This window comes from Mycteria americana, chromosome 2, assembly GCF_035582795.1.
Source record: "Mycteria americana isolate JAX WOST 10 ecotype Jacksonville Zoo and Gardens chromosome 2, USCA_MyAme_1.0, whole genome shotgun sequence".
Classification (NCBI taxonomy): domain Eukaryota; kingdom Metazoa; phylum Chordata; class Aves; order Ciconiiformes; family Ciconiidae; genus Mycteria; species Mycteria americana.
Window position 1 is genome coordinate 122618272 of NC_134366.1, and position 18210 is coordinate 122636481.

The following is an 18210-nucleotide window of genomic DNA, read 5'->3' on the forward strand; positions in this document are numbered from 1 at the left end:
TGCTAATAAAGAACATAGTATGGACGACTGCGATTCAAAAGGAATATAGTATGGATGACTGATTTGAAAGGAGTAAGTGCACATCTGTGGCAATTGTAGCAAATGAAAATCTGGAAAGATCCAATAATGATCAATTTTAAAAGATGCATTAGGTACTATGCTGCTTATAGGGACAGTGTGAGTAGAGTTTTTCTAAGTTCACTTCTATTTCAGCACCTTCCAAAAGAAATTTCAAAGGAAGAAGAAAGTGGATGAGTTATTACAAATGAATCAGTTGACATTCTTTTCTGTCTACTACAAATCTATTTTAGTGAGCAAATTCTATTTGCATGAGAGATGATTTCTGAGCTGTGAATAACATCTTGCAGTTGAACATAACAGTTTCTGAATGTACTCCTTTTCAACAAACCTAACATTCGTCCGGAACCAAATGTACTCTTGAAAGGGTAGATGAGCCCTTTCATTCCAACCTTGCCACAAAGGTTTGTCTCAAGTAATATTTATAGTGCATTTTAATTTCCCTTGACAGAGTTAGCTAGCACAACTGTAAATGCTCATCTGGCCATTTCACAAATATTTGATCCAGAAGAATAATATTTATGAGTGTTCTGATTAAGTAATTAAGAAAATATGGGCTACCCAGACTATGAAAAAGAATCTTCCATTCCTGTCTTTAAAAATAGGCTCAAAACTATTGCCTGACAACTTCCCTGTATTTTGGAAAGAATCCCAGAATTGATACTTCATATTTACAATCCAGAAAATCCAAGATAGTCCTCAAAAATATCTGATGGCTAGCTGGACCTGAATAGAATATGAAGAAAAAATTCCATGAAGGCTATAGATCTTATAATTATCTCTGAATATATATTAAAATGTGGATTTGCATTCTAAACATCTTCATGGTTAGTATTCATATTCCTGGATTCGTTGTGATTCACTATGATAAATGTGAGTTCTAACAGTAAGTCTTCAATAAAACCACGCAAAACACCCATGACTGTACTGATTTATGAGACTTTTTGTTGTTTTGGAGCTAAGTAATACAGGTGCCTTCATGAGCAGGAGAGCATCTCTTTCCAATGTTCAAGAATTCCTACTCCTCATTCCATAATAACCAAAAATCTGAAGATACTACCTTGCTAATTCTTTCCAGTCCACCCTTCCCATTTGATTCTTTCCTTCCTCAAACTGTCTTTCTATAATTTTATGTGGATCTCACCAAGGATTGCTGGCTGGATCTTGCTTTGAGGTTTATTCAGGTGACAGCTACTTGCAGGTATTTCAGAAAGTCCTATCTGTGTCCCATATTCCAAAAAAACTGTTGGCTTAAATGGTCCACGTTTATTATTCCATCCTAGCTTTGTGTGAAACTTGATTTATAACATAAGCTGTAAAATACTATGTGCTGCAGTTAAACCTGCAGGACAGCTCAATTGCTTAAATTATCTTGCCAATCAGATGAAAAGAATTAATTCACAACAGGTTAAGTGCCCTATAACAATTAGGCAAAAAACCCCTTAAGTTCCTGATTATGTTTTGTCTTGACAAAGAAGAATTCTGTTTACAATCGCGTAAGTATTAAGACTTCCTAAGTCCAGGAGGAAGAGGCATTCCAAAGGCATCATTAAAAAGCAAATATTTCAGCTGTTTCAGCAAGGACTCTATTAACATTGGAGACATCAGCTGAGACATGAGCTGCTATCTGAATCAGTAATCAGGACTGAGAGTTACAAAAAATGCCTAGAACTGAATACAAGGAAAGCCTTCCTCCAAGTCATGATCTTTCCCATCTTGTGAAGCAAAAGCCTGAGAATAGCCTGGATTGTCTAAACGAGCCAATCCATACCTTGGGAGCAGCATAAGTTGCCCTGGGGGCTACCAGAACTTGAGGGGGTGTTTAGCTCAACAACAGACAGAAATCACCTCCAAGTAAGACACAGCTGTAAGGTGTGTTACCACGTAATTTCTCTGTACCTACCTCCAAATACAGAAAATTTTTCCTTAAATTTTTCTGAGTATTAGGAATTCATCTTAGTATTACTTTGAGTTTATTCAAAGAGTGCAAAGGCTTCTGACCCCAAAATGAATTCTACTCTTGTAGCTTCTCTGGTGGCTGGTATCCTAAGCTCCCTGATTAGACAAGACACTACCCCATAGCCTGAACCTCTCTGCCATGCAGGAGGACAGCGGAAAATGTCTGAGAGCCAAGGGTGTCTCTGGAATTCTGCCAACATTACTATCACACTGCTTCATACCAAATTTTTTCTCAATTAAACCAGAGATTGCCCATCACCAGAACTGAGACCATTGAGAATAGATGCACCAGCTAGAGAATCCTATTGACTACTCATCAGATCCAACACTTCAACAACATGCTATTCAAGGTGCTCTGAGGAATGTCTATGTTTGGGCTATAGAATCAATGGCAACTTAGCACACAGTTGAAGACAAACAACTTCATACAGCTAAATTGTAGCAAATGAACTGCTGTGCTATGCCACCTTCTGTTTTGAAGACTAATTACTTGGTTTGCAGCAAAATAACTATGCACTAGATAATTTCCTTTTTCTATGGCATGGGGTATTTCTACTTTGAAGACTGGCTTTTTTTTCCTCCTTTATAATGCTAGTGCACTCCTCCTCTGCCCTCTACTTGGCTCTTTGACAAACATGTGGAATCTGACTATACTAATGTCACTTAATCTCTTTTAATTACCTAAATTGCTTCTTATTCAGATCCTGATCAACTCGGAGCCTCACTCAAAAAAAAAAAAAAAAAAAAAAGGCAGCATGTAGGGACATGATCTAAATCTAGAGAAGTCCTAATAATATGTATTAGAGGTCCTACCTGTATGACACCGTAACACCAGCAGCACAACTGCAGTAAAAATCAGAGGCATGCATAGAAAAAAGGGCAAAAAAAGAAGACAAGAGAAATGAAAGGCTAGTAAAAAAGAAATAGTTAGAGTGGCCATGAGTGTAGAAGACAAAGAGGAAGACCACAAGAACTTCCAGTAATTGTGATGTTCTAATTAACAATGGAAAAGTTACAGCTGACTTGAAAAGATCTTGCACATACCGAAATTTCTGCCCCAAAATTGAAGTGGCAGGCATACAGCCAGAAGCCTGACTACACATATCCAGAGGTAAAACTGAAAATAACGTACCTTAATGAGGCAGAAGAAAGAGCTTACTCCTACAGTCTTTCCAAGATCTAAGAGACAACAGGGTCATATCGACATACTATTGCCCTTAAGAAGAAAACAGGGAAGGTGCCTATGCCCAGATGGAGGCATTGGGTGTTTTCAGTGTAATACACAAGAGCCATTATGCTGAAAATGGCTGAGAAGGAAAGCGAGGAAGTTCAAAACTACCCTTTTATGTAGAATAAATCTAGTCTGTTTTCTTGTAGAAAAACTTAAGCTCTCAATTTACAGGAGTTCAAAAATTTTCAATAAAAAATTACGAACTACGGTGTTCTTCACTTAGGAGACACTATCAAACATAAGGCTTGATTCCAAATAGTAATTTGAGGGGAGAAAAAAACCTCACTTTAATAAGTAAAACCCTCTGATTTCTTTTTTACCCCAGTTAAACAGAATACACTGAGAATTAGTATCTAAGAGAAAAACTCCTGAGAAGTACTGACAGTTCAGAAATACCAGAGGGAGTTCCTAGCAGGTGACAGCTAAGAAAAAAAATGTCCCTTCACCTATCTAATAGCTCTAAGAATTCCCAATACTGAGTTTCAATGGAAGTTTGGCCCAGAAGATGTTTTCGAAAAGAAAATAGACATTTACTTTACAAGATGGCAGTTGTCTGAGGGTTTTACAGATCAAACTTCAGAGTGCAAAAGGCTTCTTGGATAGAATGGAAGTTGTGAAGAAAAGACTGTATTGTTATCTGAATGAAAATTATTCTAGAACAGAATTCATTTAAATATTAACTAAAAATGAAAATCTAAAAATATACTAGGGGAAGACAGGACACAAAAATAGACACAGAAAGGAGTAACTACATAAAAACATACACTAAGTCTCGTAACCTACCTGAAATTTCAATCACTCTAAGACCCCTGGAAAAACTCTAGAATGTGGCAATCTGAGCAGCATGAAGTGCATTAACAGGAAGAGAGACACCTAAAATTATTCTGTTTACTTTTATCTGATTACTCATCCACTGAGGTCTTAAAATACCCAAAATAGTATCCTATTTTCATGTTTGAATATATTTTTCTACAATAAAAATCAGACTGTAAATCTGTAAGACAAGCATTTATTAAATATTTCACAATGAATTATAAAAATTACTTAACTATACAAAAAAATAAACCTAGTGCCAACATATGGAAATTGTTAAGCACAGCTTATTACCACTAAACGTTTTTTTTCCTGTATCTAGAGATACAGAAGTGGATCACATGAAAGTACTAACTGACTACACTCTTCAAACATTGGAGAGGGGGAGGGGGGAAATCACTAACCAGGGTAACAGTGGGTCTCAAAATAATAGTGCCTGGAACTGACACTACATGGAAACAGCTAACTACACTGTATTATTTGTTCTTATTTTAATCTGCTAAATCAGAGTACCATACAACCATAAATGCATTATGGAAATTCCTACAATTATTTTTTACATTGGCAATTATTGCCACTTGTCACAAAGGTGCTACATGACTGTGAGTAAGAACAGACAAGATCAAGGCAATTTTGTGTTCAAGATATAAAATACAATCATGATGTTGTGGAATTGCTGGCCCTGTATTCTATTCACTGGACACTGCACATTGTATTCACTATATTCAAACAGCAGCAGATGTAAAGATACTCTTTCCATGAAAGTGGATAAAAATTATGCTAATGCCAAGCCATACAGTGGGAAAAGTGATGTGAGAAGAAATTAAGACTTAAATGTAAGCAGCTAAGCTATGAAATAAAAACAACAACAACAAAAAAGGAAGTGGAGATGTGATATAGAAAGAGACAGCCAGGAGATTTTAAAAGGTAGTAACTTGTTTAAAACAATACCTTCCAAAATTGTGTATATGCACAAAATCAAGTAGTTCAAATATGCTGTTCTCTTACCTGAAAGATTTCCATCTGTTTCATCTGGCTGGAGACTAGCAACACTGGTAGAATCCATTCCTTGCTGGAGGTCCAAAATTTTCCTTCGTAGTTGTTCTATGTCACTCTCTTTACTATCCAACTGCATCTGGAGCTCATTCCTGTACGTAGATTCTTCTGCTAGTTGCTGTGTTTATATACACATGTATAGTTACTGTGATACCAAAAATATGGCAGCAAAATATTCTGACAACAGAACTCATTACTTATTTTTTTAATATCTCTAGATACTTTTGATGGCATTAGCATAAATTATTATAGTAGAAGTGTTCGTTCAACCTTGGAAAAAAGTTAAATATCAAAGATTCAGCAACACATTCCAGTACAAAACAGTCTGATTAATCTATTAAATTACCATTTGTTTTGAAAAGGAGACCACCTACCAGTGAAATAAACTGCATAAATACTATGCTACACAGTAAACAGGTTTTTAGTCTTCATAATATATCAGTAACTTCCACAGTTAAGAATTTAGAAAGGGGAAATGAATGAGAACAAGCACAGCGGCACACTTGTCACACTCTCTGCCTCACTAAAATTCTCTAGCCTAGAACATCTGAAACAGGACTTGTTATTTTTTCAAGTAGACTAGGAGCTACACATTTTTCCTACGGAGAGAATTCCACAGTGTGACAAAAAAAATTGTTTACCGCTTGCATTTCATTGAGTTCCTTTTGGTATTTCACTACCATCTGATTGAATTTCTCTTTTTCTTGATTAAGCTCTAATTGAAGCTTTCTGTTTTCCTTCTCTTTCTTCCTCAAATCTTGCATGTTAGCTTTCTTTCTGTCTATTTTAAAATCTTTCCGATTCATTATCTCAGCCAGTTTGTTGACAGCCTATTAAGAAAGAGAAAAAGGAAAACCAGTAAGAAAAATGACACATGCAAGCATGTTTCCATACAAAACTTCTAAGTTCCTCTAGATACAGGATTCAATAAAAAAAAAAAAATCTTCACCAACATAAAGGGCCCTTACTCACGATAGAAATAATGCTGAAAAGTACACAGCACCAAAACTTACTCTTTCATCTGTAAATATCAACAATGCATATTATACATTATGGTTAATATAAACTTAGTCTCAAAGGAGCTAAAAGTTAGTTGCACAAAAACCAATAAACTGAAAATATATCTGATATGCAAAGTAACTGTTGTTATTATATTGCATAAAAAGTTATACCTGCGTCTTCAGAGTTCTTTCAGTGTTAATGCTCTTCTCATAATGCATTCTAATATTATTGATTTCCTCCTCTTTTTTCATTTTGTATTCTGTTAAAATAATATTCAACTTTGAGATGTTTTAGGAGAAGGTAGATATTCCTAAGCTTAATCACTTCTACAATTGCATCTTCCCCCCCCCCCCCCCCCCCCCCCCCCCCCCCCCCCCGCCATTTCCCTGTTGTGTCACTTAAAGTGCAAAATAAAGGTTACCGGTTTAATAAAGGTTATCGGTTTAAAAACTGATAAAGGTTACTGGTTTAATGCTACTGTAATGATAGAAAATACCAGAAGGATATCTCAGAAAGGCACCAAGATGAAATACTAAAGCCAACATATGTATTTGTGTTTCCTGGTGATGACTAGGGTTGTTGCCCCATTTCCTTTGTGTTTGCACTACCAAAAGTGTCTCTGCAGTACCAAAAATTAAGTCAGTACCCACACAGAGTAAGACCGATATGACTGGACTCACATTCAGTACAGATTCTCAAATCCGGCATAAAGAGAACATGGGGAAAAAGGCTTTCTTTAAACAAGGAATGACTCTGTTATGTTCCCCCCACCCTTCTCACACACCAGTTACCCAATTCTACCAATCTTTCTATCACACCTTCAGTCTGCTGATTTGTTCCCAAAGTTTCTAGAAGTATGCATTTCACTGATAAGGATTTCTCCACCAAAACTACAAACAGTTAAAGAACAATTTTCAAGTACTTAAAAGTAACAAACTCCATAAACTAAAAAATACTGAAAACTGCTTGCTCACCCAATCCCTGCTATTACGGAAATGCAAAACTAAGGGAAAATATTTTTGTATGCCTTCCTGCCTACATAATGTTTGCGACAACACTGGCAACACAACAGATAAGGCCTTTACTTTCATAGTCAACAGATATTAAAGCATGCATTCTGATTTTATAATGCTTGCTCAAATGCAAAACCATGGGAGTAAACTGAATAATAAAGTAACTTCCCATATAGTCAGAATGCACGTAAATACAATGCCAATCCACTGATAGGTGTGAGATTGCAACTTAGATTCTGGATCTAAGTGAGATCGTAAGGAAGCTGAAATACTGATACTGCTTTACTGTAAATACCGGAGATAGAAACAAAAGCTTTAATAAATACATTGTGTGCAATACGGAATTAGTAAAATACTTTTCCTTAATAACTTCCATGCACACAAGGGCATGACTGGCAGAAGGGGGTTAGACAGACAATATACGGATGAGCTGTACTGGACAGGCATTCCTGACTGTGCCTGCAGGAACTTAGTGCTAACTTGTTTTTAAAAGTGAGGAGGGACTGTGAGCAGAAACTCACTTTTTCCTACCTCCTACAGCTGAGGTTTGGAAATGGAAGCTATACAGTAGAAAGAGTGGCCATTTACATGGAATATACATTTTCAAGATGAAACAATGACTTATATTATTTTTCATCAAGCCCAAAATAATAGGGAAGATAAACAGCAATATCTTCTCCCATTTCGCATTTCCATTTTGCCACATATGCTTCAAATTCAATTCCACTTCATAACAGATGATTTACAACTCCAAACATGACATACCTTCCTCCTGTTTCTTAATTTTTTCACTGATCTCTGAATTTTCCTTTGTTATTAAATCAACATCTTTGGTTAATGTGTTATTAGTTTCTTCCAGCTAAATGAAAACAAACACATTTTAAAATAAAGAACTTGCCTTAAATTCTAAAATATTTATAATATTATTATTTTAAATACCCTTAAATCTATAACAGCCATTTACCTGGAATGCCTTCTTCAGATTATATATAAAAAAATCTGCTTACCTTTCAAACCTGAATTTTTTAAAAATAGTACTTTTCTTCTAAGTTGTCTTGATTTACCAGAAGGCTCAAAATACACCTGCCCCAGAAATAATTCTTTTTTTTTTTTTCTTTTTAAGTGATCTTTTTAGAACTGACAACACGGTAGTATATAATTAAAACCTCAACTTAAGCAAAATTAGACTGTCAGTTATTGAATGTGGCAATTTTCAATTAATTTGTGGTACTCTGGAAGAAGTAGAGGCCTGATCCTCTGAATCCAGAGAGAAGAAGTAGTAGTACCTAGAGGCCTGATCCTCTGAATCCAGACAGAAAAGCAGCTGATAGATGATACAATTCAGCATTCAAGGCTAGAGTATATTCATGGCATCTACTTTAAATCAGCATAAAAATAAAACAAAATTTGGTCTAAGTCAAAGCATACATAGATAAATATGTACATAGGTTTGCAAAAAAAAAAAAAAAAAAGGGAAAGGAAAACCATTACACTTTGAGTATGTTAGCTGACAGAAGACACAGTCAGGGTCACTTTGCTAACCACTTAACAAATACATATTAAAAACAGACATAATTGCATTCCTGAAAAAAGGTTTTGTTTGAAGCCTAAGAAATGATTGTATATTGAGCTGTCTGCCAAAATTATCAGAATATTTGAAACCAACAAACATATTGGCAAGAAGGTATTCCTTTGATGCCATAGAGAGACAGTCTTCTAAATGCTTCTTAAGAAATGGTGGCATTCTGGAGATTTCAAGCTTATAAAAGAAAACATGTTTAACAAACACTACTTCCACTATCTCTACATAGAAATGCAATATCCATGGTAGCGCTAATGGAAAGCTTTGAGCAACTGATCCAAGTTACGTTATGCCTAGAGTTTTACTGAAGTTTTACACCCCCAGGATTCTTAAGCAAATCTGCATAGCTGATGCTACATGGGAAAAAACAACAATGATAAAATAACTATGCTATATGTGGCTTGCTATTTGAAACTCCTCAGTTAAGACATTTATCAACCTGATGCTAATACTCAAGAGTTACGCTATAGTTATCTTCAAAAACTACAGTCTGGGTTTTGTTTTTAAATAGTTTACCAGTGGGAAGAAACTCAAGACCTCCAAGGTTTTTTTTTTTAAAGACTAAGTAATTTTGCAATAAGAGTCTCTAATACACGGTGCACAAATTTACAAGATTTTAAAAATACACTGGGCAATGACAAGAAGTAATTACAAAAGGCTTAGTAACTGAATTATAGACATTTGCTGGATTTTCAACCTGGCTTCACCTCAGATTGATCGAGTCAATGTTTCTTTGGGAGTTCACATGATGTCATTGAAATGTTTAAGGTTCCAACTGAGTCCAAAACTCAGATACTTAAATAATTATCACTTATGACCACAACAAGACTTTATAAATTAAAATAAAATGATAAATTTCTGTTTCCAGCTGGAGGATATATAGAGGTATTAATTAGAGTGGAATAATTTACCCTTCTTATGATGCTGTCCTTATCGGTCATTTCTTGCCTGTGTCTTGATGCTGCTTTTTTGCTTTCCTGACTCAGTTCAAAATACTGTTCTTCAAGGAGTGCTCGTGCCAACCGTTCTGACTCAGCTTTGGTTTCAGCTAAATCCAACTGGGTAGTGAGCGTTTCTCTGTAAAAAGGACATTAAGATTTTGTTCTCGTATGCAAAACATTCCAAATTTTCAGGAAGACTAACAAACCCAAATTATACCATTCGGCTAATTGTAATTATCTTTGTTTCTTAAGAAAAACAAGATGTACAAAACCACACTCTGTACACTTGTATCTTTTGATGGTCCACACAAGCTACAGCAGCAAGCTTACTATAATTCAGTTAAAATTTCAATTATCCATGAAACACCAACCCTTAGGAAACCATGTGTCAAATTCTCCTACCTTTGAAGATTAAAAAATAAAATTAAATTGCATGTACAGTGTGGTCAATCAAAAGATACTTAACCCTGTCAGTATTAGCTACCTTTTCACATAAGATTACTGCTCATGAAGATGTGTGCTCCAGACTGTTTGAACAATACAGAAAATGGCATAAAGTTTCTGAAAACATACAGTGGTTCTATCCCTATGCAATCTTTTGCAGAAAGGCTTGCAAATTCTATCTACAGCTTGAGAGGCAGGAGGCAGTAACCCAGGTGCAGTATCTCATTAATGTACACACAACTTCTAATCAGTTCAGCGTACAAGCCAAACTTTCTTGCTCTTGCTTGGAGTACAGGCAGAGCTCCTATATATTTGCCTGCAAAGAAACCCACATAAAGCACGGTGGCCAGTCTAACACCCGCAAGTCAGATGTACCCAGCAACATGTGCCACAGCCCACAGCATGCCGAGATAGAAGTGGCAATACATTACTGCAGTATGGGCTCATGACAGATGCCCTTCCAGCACTGCAAAATAGAAAGAGATTTATGCAATGAAATACATATTGCTATGGAGTCCCCTGATTTGATACATCTGTAGTAGATACAGGCCTCTACTGTAAAAGGTAAATGTTGAAGTATACTCAGAGTTTGCCACAATTCCCATAGTTGTATACAGGTGAAAAATGTTTATGATGAACAGAAAATTGCGGAGAACAGTGAGGGAACAGAATAAAAGGAGTCTATAAAAATAAGTAAGAACAGAGGGGGAAAAAAAAAAAAACCAAACCAAAAAAACCACAAGAGGACTAAAGGAAGTCTCTCCTTCCTTCCCTCCCCCTCATTTTTTCAAGTTGGATACTACTCCTGAACAACTTTGCATAGACAGGTATTTTCCTCCTACATCATATTTATTAACCCAACATCTTTTCTTTCTCCCTTTCGTAGCCCACTGAAATGCATCATGAACACTGTACATAACCTCCTCACTTCAGATTGTTTTGCAATGCTGATGCTCAAGTAGAACAAGAGACCCAGACGTTAGAAGACAGAAATTCTGCTTCATGCATAAGGCTACAGTCTCCTTCTTCAGAAAAAATATATATTAAATAAATTAATAAATTGGAAAAACAAGCTTAAAAAACTTCTTTCCTTATTGCTAACTTAGAAAATAGTACATCACAATTAATGGTTGTTGGATTAACTGGTTTTGCTGTAATCATAAGTATACTAAACTTAGAATTCATAGTATATTCATTATCTTTTTCTCAAGTTATTTTATTGGCTATAGAAATATACCAAGTAATTATCAGGATAATATAATCAAATAAAATACCAGAAATTGTAATGTTTTTTCAAAATTGTGCATCTTCCTAAATTCTCAGAAGTCATCATTCTTCTTCCAGACATTACAAAGAGCAGTCCAAAGCAAATATGAATAACCAAATATGAATATTTGGCTTTGTGAGTCAGCATAGGTAACATCCTATGTCTTTGCCATCTTATAAGGTGTTATGGAACACTTTTGAGACCTGTCTTTTTCTGAAGGAATTAAACATTTTAAATCTGATTCAAAATCTTCACGAGTGAGACCATACTATATGGAAAAACTTATGTCTATTTGAGAAAAACAATGGGCATACTTTTCATTTTGCAATTCCTGCATTTTTCTTTGAGTTTCTTTATTCTTTTCATCAATTTCCTCTTTCAGTTCCTTAACCTGAGTTTTGTAAAGTGTCTGTAAAAGAAAGCATAAAAAAAGACTCATTATTCAAATTCCATAGTGAAATTCTTCATTGTTTTGGTACTGGTTGGTTTGAATCTGTCAAGCCCCAACACATGCCAGTACTGTCTTTAATAGAATTTCCTCCTTCCTGCCTGAGATGCTCCTTTCCAGTTTCCCTTGTGTAGGGAACTGATGTGACCAGGTTAGTTTTCAATTTTCTAGTCCGTTTTCCTACGTAGTTATACAAACACACCTGCTGACAAAAGGGAAGGAAGGCACTAGGAGACAGCTGAACAGGTCTCTTGGAGACAACAGGACAAAACTGTGTCCTCTTGCAGCATTGCTGTCTCAAAATGTTAGTCAAACAAGGCTAATACTGTCCTACGCTTCCACCTGTTTGTTTTTTCCACCTGTATTCTGTTTGTATCCATGTATCTTTTCTCTTAGACTAAGTTTTTTGTGTACAGACTGACTTTGTCTTAATAACTGATTCAACAGAGGTCTGATTTACGTGAATGACTTCTGTTCTTAATTACTATATTGTTATTAACTCCACCAGTAATTCTGAAAGTTAAAATTTGATCATCTACAGTAAAGTACTTATGCTAAATATTCAGACTGAATTATGAATGTCTGATTTAAACTACATGCTAGTGAAAAAAGAGAGAACTGAGAACAAAACCACAATACTCTGGATCTTCTTATTAGCAGCATGTTATGGAGAAATGCACAAAAATCTGTAACGCACAATGAAATTAATCATATGCAGTTTAGTAAGCACAAAATTTTTTATTGCCCCTCCAAGGAAGAACCAAATTTAAAGTATTTCCCCGAAGTGAAATGAAACTGTCCATATTCACAAATGTATTTGAAGTTCAGGTGTTACAGAACATCTCATGCTATTGTTTCTTTTCACAGAAATGAAACAGATCAAACTAAATCTATGAAATACACATTTTGGCTACCTGGAGTACCAAATAAGGCTCTTCAGGTACTTGGGTACAGAGAAGGTATCTTTTTAGAAGGATGAGGAATATGTGCAGAATGCTACTGGATCTATGATTCTTAAATATACTTGTGGTAGATCAATAACATGGAATATATTCCAGTAAGTATGGAGATTTTGAACTCTCTACAAAGTCTGCATTTATGTCCGAAAAATATCTCTTTTCCAACCTCAAGACAGGAACTACTCTGATGAGTAATTCAGATAAGAGTTACTCAATGTAATATATAAGATTTGACAAAAAACTACAAAGCAACATACTGGACAGACTATCTAATGTTCTCTAATTTTTTGTTCATTGTTTGTATTTCAAACAGGATTTTGTGAACTGCTGATTTATGACAGGTTGTTATTTACATTTAAAAACTTTTAGTATGTAAAACTATTCACTGTTCAATGATTTCACTTCAAAATGTAGCACTCACAATTCTTTGCAAGTCTTACCGAAAAATACTGCTCAGCTTCAAGCTGATCCTGAAGCTCACGCATTTGACCTTCATTTCCTCTGTACTGTCTTTGAAGAAATAAAAAAGGAAAACATGTAAAAAGTCAGCTACTAACAAATGACAGACTACTTCTAACCAGAACAGCATCCTAGGAAGATCTTACATTTGCACACGTATTATTTCACAAAGACCAACAGTTTGCTGTATCCTAGAATTCTGATTTAATTACATTCCTTGTTCTACCCTGATGATCCTTTCAGTATGTAATTTAGAAGACAAGTAGTACTCTAAATGGAGAAATATTAAGTCAGCTGAAGGAAGATATAGAAGCCTAATGAATGAAAAATGTCTTCAGTTAGCTTAAGAAATGTTAAGAAAAAGAATCAGGTAAAGGGGGGAAAAAAAGCTATTGACTCCCATGTAGTAAAACTAAAAGTCTCATATGATAATAAGTAGTATCACAGTCAATCCATAAAGAAGTCACTCAAATAAAAGTGGTGTACATATATGCCTTGACATAGAATGATGAGCCAAGAATTGTTCTGCATCATAGCTCATAACAAAAATATTCCAACACTGAAGGCTACATACAGAAATCATAACATGCAGCTAAAAATATTCTTTCAGTTTAGGAAAAAATACACCAGAGAACTTTTTTCACTAATAGAAACAGGCAAAACAGCACATGTATAATTAAGCAACTTTTTCCATTTTACTTCAGATTTTTACTTACTTAGCAAGTTGAGCCAATTCGAATTCCAGTAATCTCTTTGCTTCCAACAATGTATTGATTTCCTGTTTCAGCTGCTTCTCAGAACCCTTCAAGTTATCCGCTTCAAAAGCTTGCGCCTTTAATTCATTCTGTGCCATTATTCGCTTATTTGTCTCTTGTTCTAGCTGAAGTGTTAGATTCTTTACCTAAATGAGAAATATTTCAATTTAGGAGGGTTTGCTGAATAACCAATTGCATATGGTTGAAAGTGTTTCATATATGGATTATTTTATGTCAAACACCATTGCCTAGATGCTACACATTATACAATACGTAAAAATATTCCTAAATCTCCAAACACTTCAGTGCAATAATCTTATAGAAAGCTGCTGCCCTTACAGAACATACTGATACAATGCCCCACGATGATAAAGCTTCCCCATACTTAGCTTATTTCAAAGTCCCAAATGTGTTTTATCTTATCTTAAAGGCAACAATGGAAGAAACCCAAATTGTCTGCTGAAAGGTTCTGCAAACCTCTCTGTGGATTTCAGGTCTTAAAAACTTCTCACCCTAGAAAAAACTGCAGCCTACCAGCTATATAAAAACTAATTTACACAAGTCATGACCCATAAGAAAGGTGTTACAACCTTCATTCCCAGTGTCCTGTAAAGAACAAGTAAGGATGAAACTAGTATTCTTACTACCTAGTTTTCACACTCGATATTCTAAAATTGCATTTCCTCGAACAAATCCTTTTCTGGAGAATGCAAACTCAGAACTGCAAACCATCCAAACCAATCAGACTACACAGTCAAAGTTACAAGCAAGTTTTTCCTTTAATAAAAGAAAAGGAAATACAAAAATTTGCATCATACTAAATTAAGGACTCCAATATGTAAGGCATCCAAGAGCTAAGAAACAAGCGGAAATTATCTAACACTATTTAAGCCAACAACTGTCTTCAGTTCTGCTGAGAGGTGTATTATACAAGGAGCTCAGTGTAAGTGAATTTAATTTTCTATTTCTCAATGCAACTATAATTTCTTATTTATATAGAAAATTGTCAGTGATGAACATTTTACTTACTTCATCTTCCAGTCTTTCCTTTTGCTCAAGAAGGTGTTCCAGTTTCTGCTGAGATTGCTTCAGGTCAAAGTCCAGCATGGAACACTGTTTTTCAGCTTGAACTATTCGATTTTCTGCCTTTTCTCTTGCTGCCCTTTCTTCCTTTACTTTTTTTTCCATTTCTAAACAAGATTAAGGAAGAAAAACAACAAAAAAGAATATGTAGCATCGCAAGAATGCTTTTGTAAATGCAGTCTTAAATATCCCAATATTTTTCAGACCCTTTTGCTCAGCTATTTAAGCTCTTCTTTTGTTAGATGGACTGATTACTGAGTAAAAAATTCCTGGCATTATTACAAGAAACACTAAAAAAGCAATATAATTCCAATTTGCATTCAAAGCACTAGATTATCATCATGATAACTGAAAGACAAATAGTGAAAGAAATAAAAAATACAGATTCTTGAAGTAATGATTATGAAATAAAGGCAAAGTTTAATTTTCATGAATGGATAGTAGAGGGAAAGAAAAGAAATGCTACCATTCATGTTAGCTTTCTGAAATGTTACAAACTACACATGCAGATACCAATGACCCTCACAAAGAAAACCTGATGGGCTCAACTGAGAGATCAAGACACATCTTTGATTCATGGATATGTATCTATAAAAGAAACTTCACTTCAGACAAGTGTAATACAACACCAGTATTTTTAATGCAGGTACAAAGGAATTAATGCTCCAAGACATCTGTCTTGATAATGCATTCTTTCAATTCCGTTTAGATTCAATAGCATTTTAGAAGCCAAGGAAGGCTTTGAATTGCAAATGCAGTAAGATATTAAAAACATTAAGAAACAATGCAATTTTTATGGTACAAGTACCATGTCAGAGATAATAATTTAATATGTGTATTTTTCATTACGTATGTTTTAAGATTTTGATATGCATTTTCTTTATACAAGGGATTAAACACTTGTATAAGAGTACTACATTATAAGACATCATAATCAAAATACCTTTTATTATGTATTTACCTGAAACTTGCAAGAAACACTTACCACACATTGCAACTGATCTTGCCTCCTCTATTGATTGATGTTTGTCAGTTAACCGAGCTTTAGTCACTTTGTGTTCATTTACTTCCTGTTCTAACCGGTCTTGTAATGATTTGAGTTTGTAGTTCAAATCTATCTCTAAATTATTCTTTTCCTAAAGATAAGAAAAAAGGTTACCAGATTTTTTATAATATTTCTATAATATCTGAGGGAATCACATTTCCTGTCTTCCCTTTTTTAGTGTTAACTTTTTGTTATTAAGAAATTATCAATATTATTTTCCATGCTTAATAAAGAATGGTAACAGACAAAAGCTGTACTCGGTGCTCTGGAGAAAACTTCATTAACTTTTTTCAGTAGTCTATAAATTCATAACATAATAGAAACTTCTCAGCTTGAGTAATTAGTAGTCACTTAAATTGGAAACATACAACTAAGCCACCGACAACACTAGAGCACAGAGGAATTTGAATTATTGTTAACTGGATGCAATTCTGTTATTTCATTGTTGGGATTGCCAGCCATTAACAGTAACTCATGAAACAAGCACTGGAGATGAGCTTTGAGAGACAAGGACTTGCCTTTGGATCACTGCTTCACGTAACACCAAATAAGAACGGTAACTGCTTGCATCCTCCCTCATAGGTAGTCATATCTCTCTGGCTTATTTGGATAAGACCACACAGCACAGCAAGTCTTTACCTGACCTCAAAACACAGAGCTAACTATGTAGCCTATCTGGAAAAAGAGTGCAGGATTTCCTTTTACTCTTCTTTACTTGTTTCTCCATCTTGGGGCGGGGATCAGAGATGTTAAGGAACATGCTGCTACCATTCTTAAGGAAGGAAGGAAGGAAAAAAATTGAAACGGTTCAGCTCTTAAGTTGATCAAAAGGTCTGGCACTGATCCAGCCAAATTAAAATCCAGTAAAAGCAGAAATTTACATTTCAGGGTTTTAAAAAGTTCAATTCATAGATTTTCAGGAGGCAGGTCTCTGCAGCAATAGTTAGGCAGGCAGAACAAAAATTACTTGCTACTGGCAGAAGGGCTGGATCGTTGAATCAGTGATTGTGAATGACAAACATGAATTTTACACCCAAAGCTACAAGTAAGAAGTATCTAAGGACTTGTGAGACTTACCATCCTGCTGAGATTGTAAATTAGCACTATTTAGTTAATCATTTTAACACAAGACTGAGTTAGAGCAAGAACACAGGACTTGGCAACATCAATAAATACTATTTGAAAATATAGTCAAAAGCTGACATTAGCCTCAGCATCATTTTACCATACCCTTTCCGAATGATTAAGCATATCCTGTGCTTGTTTTCTTTCCACTTCCACCCTTTCGAGATTGTTTTTAACGTGTCTTACTTCTTCTTGTAAAGTTGTAATCCGAACTGCCATAAGAAATGAAATATCATTCAATATTAGTTACTTGATTTAGATCAATAGGCTTTTCAACCTTTATTCAGATTTCTGGGCCCCTAAAATATTTACACCTTCAAATTTCTCAGATATGCAAAGGCTGTACATTGTAAAGGAAACTGATCTTTTCAGCCACTCCTTATGCATACCATTAGTAACATCTCACAAAAAACAATCACATGCAAAACTTGGTACCTGCCTTCCATCACTCCCAATATCTAATATGCAAAATTTCTTCCATTAATCCAAGTTCTCCTTGCTATGCAAGAAGCAGCTTTTCTGATGTTAACTCCACTAATATGTAGACAAGGCACATGACACAGAAAGTCAGTCTCAAATGGATCTACAGGTACTAATACAATATGTATTCACCTAACTGTGACTCAAGTGGTCTGCCATGGATAGAGGAACCATTCCCCGTCCCCCACAGCATCTACCACAAGACCCTGTGTGGCACTGGGAGTTTATACTAAATACCAAGTAGAATCACAGAATGGTTTGGGTTGGAAGGGGCCTTTAAAGATCCAACCCCCCTGCCACGGGCAGGGACACCTTCCACTAGATCGGGTTGCTCAAAGCCCCATCCAACCTGACTTTGAACACTTCCAGGGATGGGGCATCCACAACTTCTCTGGGCAACCTCTTCCAGTGTCTCACGACCCTCACCGTAAAAAATTTCTTCCTTATATCTAATGTAAATCCACTCTCTT

At 35.4% G+C, this 18210-nt stretch overlaps 1 protein-coding gene across 2 annotated transcripts in view; it reads right to left on the reverse strand.

Annotated features, from left to right (window-relative positions):
* ROCK1 (Rho associated coiled-coil containing protein kinase 1) overlaps positions 1–18210 on the reverse strand; it is a 94531-nt gene that overhangs the window by 16098 nt on the left and 60223 nt on the right. For both annotated transcript variants that reach the window (XM_075494456.1, XM_075494457.1), the window contains 11 exons: positions 17366–17472; positions 16076–16226; positions 15037–15197; positions 13969–14153; positions 13234–13303; positions 11701–11795; positions 9646–9811; positions 7918–8011; positions 6310–6398; positions 5779–5967; positions 5090–5255 (listed from right to left, as the gene is read on the reverse strand). In XM_075494456.1, coding sequence (XP_075350571.1) covers positions 5090–5255; positions 5779–5967; positions 6310–6398; positions 7918–8011; positions 9646–9811; positions 11701–11795; positions 13234–13303; positions 13969–14153; positions 15037–15197; positions 16076–16226; positions 17366–17472 — 1473 coding nt within the window. The remainder of the gene's footprint in view (positions 1–5089; positions 5256–5778; positions 5968–6309; positions 6399–7917; positions 8012–9645; positions 9812–11700; positions 11796–13233; positions 13304–13968; positions 14154–15036; positions 15198–16075; positions 16227–17365; positions 17473–18210) is intronic.